The following is a 7028-nucleotide window of genomic DNA, read 5'->3' on the forward strand; positions in this document are numbered from 1 at the left end:
CTCTTTTACAAAGTCTTGATTTTGTTTTGGGGGTGTACTAGAACAGGCTCTCATACTAGGTTGTTTGAAAAAAAAAAAAAAACATTATTTTCCACATATTTTACATTATTACAACCCCTCTCTCCCCAGTCTGGCATGAACGGCTCGAATAGTTCCTGTATCAAATGAAGGCCCGCCTTCTGAAATACGAAATGTGCTGTGATTGGTTAGTTGGGCCAGTGTGTGCTGTGATTGGTTAGCTGGGCCAGTGTGTGTTGTGATTGGTTAGCTGGACCAATGTGTGTTGTGATTGGTTAGTTGGGCCAGTGTGTGCTGTGATTGGTTAGCTGGGCCAGTGTGTGCTGTGATTGGCAGCACTCGGCGCCTGGTCGGGAAATGTCACGCCCCTTACCATAGCCACATGTGAGCTTCAGTGTAAATATTGCGTCAAAATCAAATCAATTTGAGAGCGATTTAAACCCGGATGATTGTAGCCCCTCTAAGTTCGTCTGCCTTGGGAAAGCTAGCGTGTTTCTGACATAGTGATAACACTCGTTGCCTTCTCTAATGCAGCTCAACCAGGTCTCGTCCCATTCGTCGAAAAAAGTGATTTCTGTTAAATAAAATATCTCCTTTTGAATTGGACTTTGAGCTTTGTAACTTTGCAGATCTTTTTTATGCTCAAACAGCAACATTACAGACTAACTAAAGTTGAAAATGTGAAAAAGCATAATAGGACCCCTTTAAGATGCTGTAACTGGCATCTCTAAACACGGCTAGATGCTGTGATCTATCTCCACCACCCAACACGTCCTCAAGACCGGCCCTGAAGGAACTGCACTGCCCTCATCTAACCAACAAATCTAGTGATGATTCATACAGCACTGCTGTCCTGAGCGTTGTAACATAACTCAAAGAAAAAGGTCAAAAAGACATATACATAATACACTGTGGGTGAAAAATACTTTGTTAAAAAAACAATTGGAATGCTAGAAATGGCCTTGTGTTTCTGTCCATACGCTTTCACCTACTGTGTCTCAACAGCATGAGCTGGACAGAATCACGCAAGTCTCTCGGTAGGCATGTCCTCCTTGGGAGATATCATCTCCGCTGCTAGTTCAGCGTGTGTAGTGTCCATGTCAAGGGAGGGCGAAATCCAGGATTCTCAGCATGGCTCTCTCCACTCTATGTAGTCTATGAGTAGGAGAAAGGCTTATGGATAGTGTAAGGCAAGGGATTGAGGAACAGTCTGAAAATGGCTTTCCCATTCAAATCTTGCGCCAAATCCCAGTCTCCTTAACCATGGTCTTTCCATGCCACCATACCGTTTAAATACTAGTCCTTAAGAGTCTCAAATACTGACCTGTAAGACATTTGGGAGAGTGTGTAGATTGTAAACGGAGTAGATAACTGGGTTGAATGTCACTTGAACCCACACTCTTGAAGATTAATACTTGTTGGGTAAGGAGGCATGGAAAGCAAGTGTAAAGAACTTTGGGACAGGACTGACTCAATGTTGGCGTGAGTCAAACATCTCAGCATGCTATGTCATATCCTCGTCGTCCGAACTGTAGTCCCGTCCCTGTAAATGTAAGAGTCATATTACAAGGGAAGGTAGCTCAAAAAACAAAACAAAAAACAGCAATTAAAATAGACATGCTAGATTTTCACATTTTCTGAAGTGTATTACTCATAGTTCAGCTGAAGTGAACTTTTATTTTGATGCTAACACCTAAGCCCAAAGCATACTTCCGTTTTTTTACACAAACACTTAAACCTGAAGTATACTTCGATTTTTATGCAAACGCTTAAATCCAAAGTATACTTCAGTTTTTAACTAGCGGCAACCTTCCGGTCTCTCTCGTGAAACCAACACGGAAGTGACTTAAACTGTAATTCGTCAACTGTGCAGCTGCTAGAGGCTGGCTCCAAAAGGGAGTCAATCCCATAGACTCCCCATGTTAAAATGCCCAACTTTACAGCAGAAAAAAATATGTTTACAGCCTGGTTCAAAAAATGATTTTGGTCGATATAGCTAATTTTGCCCTTCATGACAACTGTGAGGGGGTGAATTTTTTTATAACTCATCCGTTTAAATTATATTAAGCCTTAAGTTCTGCATAATTAAGGGCGTGGCCACTTGAGTGACAGGTGGATTGCCGCAAAACTCTGCATTTGAACAGTCAATAGCAAATACTTCAACTAGTAACAAAACAGTCACTGATTCAGAGGCGCCAGATTGTCATAGCAAAGTCAGAATGACCTCCTCTCCTAGGTTCATGAAACGGTCGTCCATAAAATGCATTGCTGTTCTGTTGTAAGTGATCTTAAAGATTCCTAAATGCATCTACTTCCGGAAGGCCAAATAAAGTGCTTTTGCTTTCGCCTAGAAACACACAGCGTCTCCCTGACATGCTGCTTCAACACTAACTGCGGTTACTGAAACCACGCCTTCTTTCTTTGCGTGAACATTTGGGCCGCATTATGCAAATATTTCCACATAGTGAGGTAGATATGTGGGGGCGTGTTAGAACGAGCCGTTTTAGGGGGGCGTGGCAGAGTCTTAACTTTGATAAAGAATATCTCTTTGGTTTTGAGACTTTAGTCTTTGCAACTTCAGGGATCTTATCTATTCACGAACAGCTTGTAACACTCCAAAGAGAAAGGAAAACTTGAAATCGCATCATATGACCGCTTTAAACACATTTCCGATATACATCACCAGTGTTTCCCATACATTGATTTATTTGTGGTGGTTGACTTCGTAGAATAAACATGTGCACTGCACGTTTCAAAATCAAAATGTGGCACGGGTGTTTTATATGAATGAATCTTTGAATGGAACTGGCTGTCTTCAGAAAAGTTTCGATGGCATTTTCATTTTATCTGATAAAGTAGCATTTATGAGTGCAGCGCTGCTTTGTTTATAGCCGTTACCTGGGAAGCCGCTGCTTCTGCCGCTACAAAAGCGCCTCCTGCTGGCAGAGAATGAATTTGCATTTTCAATGAGCCCCTCTCCAGCAACATGTTTTCATTGTTGCTCACTCTTTTTTTTCTGTTTTCCGCAGCAACTCTGAGCACTTTTCATATTCTTTATCTTGGCTGAAGCACTTTTGTTTCAATCTATAAGAATAATCTGCCTATGTTATAGTTGAAAGTTAAAGATATTAATATTAATAAGGTGAGTCTGAGAGCCTTTTGTTTATTTGACGGTGATTTCACATTTCTTGTTTCTATGAGGGCTAAATACAAATAAGAGGTAAACATTAATTTATTTGTATCATTTTTATTTCTAAAATATTATAAAGTTGTATAGGAGGAGGTTTCATAGACTTGGTAAATTCGTTTTTCAGAAGTTGGGCAGTTTTTCTCAGGCTTTTTTTTTTTATATTGTTCATATCGATATTGGAATTATATCATATCGACCGAAATTAATAAATATATAGTGATATAAATTTTGGCCATATCGTCCAGCCCTAGCCTAAAGTATACTTCGTTTTTTACGCAAACGCTTAAGCTTGAAGTATACTTAATATTGTTCATATCGATATTGGAATTATATCATATCGACCGAAATTAATAAATATATTGTGATATAAATTTTGGCCATATCGTCCAGCCCTAGCCTAAAGTATACTTCGTTTTTTACGCAAACGCTTAAGCTTGAAGTATACTTCGGGTTTTTATGCAAACCCTTATGACTAATGTATACTTTGGTTTTAACACAAACACTTAAAGGGTTAGTTCAACCAAAAATGAAAATTAGCCCATGTTTTACTCATCCTCAAGGCATCCTAGGTGTATATGACTTTCTTCTTTCAGACGAATCCAATCGGAGTTATATTAAAAATGATCCTTGCTCTTCCAAGCGTTAGAATGGGAGTAGACGGGTGGTTTTTTTTCAATAGTCCAAAAGTCGTCAAATAAAGTGCATCCATCCATAATAAAACGTGCCTCACATGGCTCCAGGGGGGTAAATAAAGACCTCCTGTAGTGAATCGATGCGTTTTTGTAAGAAAAATATCCACATTTAAAACGTTATAAACACTTTTCTCTCATTTCCTCTAACTGTCATTCGTGCAAGCCGTTCTGGGCGGATGACGTAGGACGTATGCGTAGCGCATGCGCCGGGGAGATGCTAATCTCGCGAGTTTGTTTATAGGACCAAAGGAAGCAAAGTTTCCTTACTTTACCAAAGGAAAACCAGTCTCCTCCTGGCTTAAATGGAACTCCTCTGACATTCTTCTTTACAAATCCTCAGTTTGTGCTTCTAATTCGTGACCGGCTTTTTGTTTTGCTGTCTCTCCTCCGCCCTTCCGCATTTGTCACTAATCACCGGCTACGTCCTACATCATCTGCCCAGAACGGCTTCCGCCTACAAGTTAGCGGAAGTGAGAGAAAAGTGTTTATAATGTTTTAAATGTGGATATTTTTCGTACAAAATCGCATCGCACCTTTATTTACCCCCTGGAGCCATGTGAGGCACGTTTTATTATGGATGGATGTGCTTTATTTGACTACTTTTGGACTGTTGACAAAAAACACCCGCCTACTCCCATTCTAACGCTTGGAAGTGCAAGGATAATTTTTAATATAACTCCGATTGGATTCGTCTGAAAGAAGAAAGTCATATACACCTAGGATGCCTTGAGGGTTAGTAAAACATGGGCTAATTTTCATTTTTGGGTGAACTAACCCTTTAAGCCTAATGTATACTTCGGTTTTCACGCAAATGCTTAAGCCTGAAACATTTAATCCCTAAAGTATACTCTAGTTTTTACACAAATGCTTAAGCTAAGTGTGCATAGGACAAACAATGTGTAAAGTGTGAAAAAATTAAAGGGCGCATGTGAACACATGGTTAGAAAACGCTGCGTGTGTACAGTACATGCATACTATGATTGTAATAAAATTTACATCACATGCACTAGCGTAATACCAAAGTATACCATGGGCTTTAGGGACTTGAGAAAGCCTCTCAACCTTTGAGCAATAGTAATAGTGATGCTACTTCAATCACCTTTTCAATCTTCTCATCCAGCATCCTGAAGAACTCCTGCTGGCTCTCTGAAGAGTGGATACTGAGGAACAATGAAGGCTTGGTGAACATCTCATTGGTCATCATCTCTCCATTACTGAATACTAGAGCAGAAACCAAACACATACTCACCTTATCTTATTACTATTCCCGGTGGCATCTTTGTGCCTGCCCTTGTGCAAAAATGTGCTCTTTTCCTGCAAGACATAAAGAGGAAAAATGTATGTTCTACAGGATACTATGATTATTTGTGACTATTTGGAGATACATAATACTATGTATCAATCTTTACCAAGTTCTCTTGGTTTTGTGTGTTCGTGCGCTCCTCTTCTCCATGCATGTACTTCACTTTCTCAACTCCTTTCACTCTGTACTCATCTAAACAGAAAGAGTATAGTACACTTAAAATCACCTTCCAATCCATTTTACTTCGGTAATGTGATCTTTCGGAGTTAAACAACATATTTAACAAAATAACCCCCGAATTACCACCAATACTCACAAAGACATTTCTTTGAAATAACTTGCATTTATGGATCATGTACAGTAATACCAGTAACATAGTAAGAAAGTAAACATGGTACGTTTTTATTTGATGTTGATTATTCAACCCCAGAAGAACAAGGCATGACCTGTCGTCACTGTTTTAAGGGCAGTTAAATCCAGGTCACTCCAGAGGCACTGTCGTTAATAACTGAACTGTAATTCACTTTGGATAAAAGCACCTGCTAAATCACCACTTACACTAATAGGAGTGTAAAAGTTGATTTGTTATAAACTGTATTCCCACTGCGGGACCAAGAAGAGCTTCAAAATTATACCACTTCTCACGTTCGTTTAGATCTATATCGGTGTTCCATTTTTCTTTTTCTGAAATTATTCTAATATGCTGCTTTGCTGCTCAAGAAACATTTTTTAGGATTCTTTGCATTCTCAGAATTTATTGGAAATAAAAATCTTTAAGAACAATGAAAACGTTTTTACTGTCACATTTGATCAATACATATAAAATATATTTCATATTGTGTGTACAATAAGATGTTTTTGAGCAATATTATACTGCAATTTAATACACAATTTAAAGAATTCAAATTTTTCACCCAGTTCAATATATGCAGTCAATTCTAAGTCAGGTACCAAATTGGAATTTTCAATGAAATTCAACACTGACTCCGGCTCTATATCAGTGAATATCTGTGGACACACAGCTGGGACACTGACCGGAGAAGGCATCTCCATTGCTGTAGGCCTTACCCCGGCCCTCTTCATCACTGGGTACAGATGACAACTGCTTGGCTGAGGTGCAGCCCATCGCCTCACTTCCTCTCCTCTCCTTCCTGCATGGCACTCTCTACTGCACCTGACCCAACAAACACAGGCATGAGTTCTGCAGCAAAAACACAAGCATTTAGTACTCAAACAAAGCAATCTACATAAGTATTACAATAACACAGTGGCATGTAGTCTAACATGGAGCTTAGTGTATCTGTACTGATAAACGCTGAACTTCAATTTCATATCTGGGTGTGTCACATGTATGTTTCCTGCTCGTGCTGAGCAGCTGATATGAATTTGGGTTAACGGGACACTGGCCTGAGCAGCGGATGCTGGTGCGTTTGGACATCAGTCATTAGAAATAGATTAGAAATGGTGGGATGAACCCGTAAGAAAAAAACAGCTTTGTGAAGATTAAACATATATAACATAAACACAGGGTCATATGAGTTACACATAACTATGAAAATTACTTGGAACAAAATCTTTTGAAAAGATACTTGGGGAAATAAAACAATTCCTATAGATGCTTTGGACACTAAATCATTAATAATGTCATTGCATGTAACTGCAGGTACAGTTTGGCCATATTAACTATGGACATCTGGCAACCAGAAGTGGCCTAGATTGACTGACTGGACAACAAGCTGCACAATGACTAAACATTGCATCTGTGTATCAAAGTTCCTCCTAAGAACACAGGTTTCGGGCAGGCTTCCAAGGCACTGTAATGTCA

At 39.3% G+C, this 7028-nt stretch overlaps 1 protein-coding gene across 2 annotated transcripts; it reads right to left on the reverse strand.

Moving 5' to 3' along the window:
- Positions 1 to 667: 667 nt before the first annotated feature.
- On the reverse strand, positions 668 to 6748 carry zgc:55943 (uncharacterized protein C1orf21 homolog). Of its 2 annotated transcripts, XM_016283651.1 has the most exons (6): positions 6462 to 6748; positions 6239 to 6377; positions 5310 to 5395; positions 5150 to 5214; positions 5000 to 5060; positions 668 to 1561 (listed from the first exon to the last, which is right to left on the reverse strand). In XM_016283651.1, the coding sequence occupies exons 2-6, from the start codon at positions 6327 to 6329 to the stop codon at positions 1523 to 1525; spliced, it is 342 nt and encodes a 113-aa protein (XP_016139137.1). In that variant the 5' UTR covers positions 6330 to 6377; positions 6462 to 6748; the 3' UTR covers positions 668 to 1522. The 2 variants fall into 2 exon arrangements, with proteins under 2 accessions (XP_016139137.1, XP_016139136.1); XM_016283650.1 differs by lacking the exon at positions 6462 to 6748 and having other exon boundaries at positions 6239 to 6444.
- Positions 6749 to 7028: the final 280 nt, after the last annotated feature.

Source organism: Sinocyclocheilus grahami, unplaced genomic scaffold (assembly GCF_001515645.1).
Source record: "Sinocyclocheilus grahami isolate Dianchi unplaced genomic scaffold, SAMN03320097.WGS_v1.1 scaffold176.1, whole genome shotgun sequence".
NCBI classification, from domain to species: domain Eukaryota; kingdom Metazoa; phylum Chordata; class Actinopteri; order Cypriniformes; family Cyprinidae; genus Sinocyclocheilus; species Sinocyclocheilus grahami.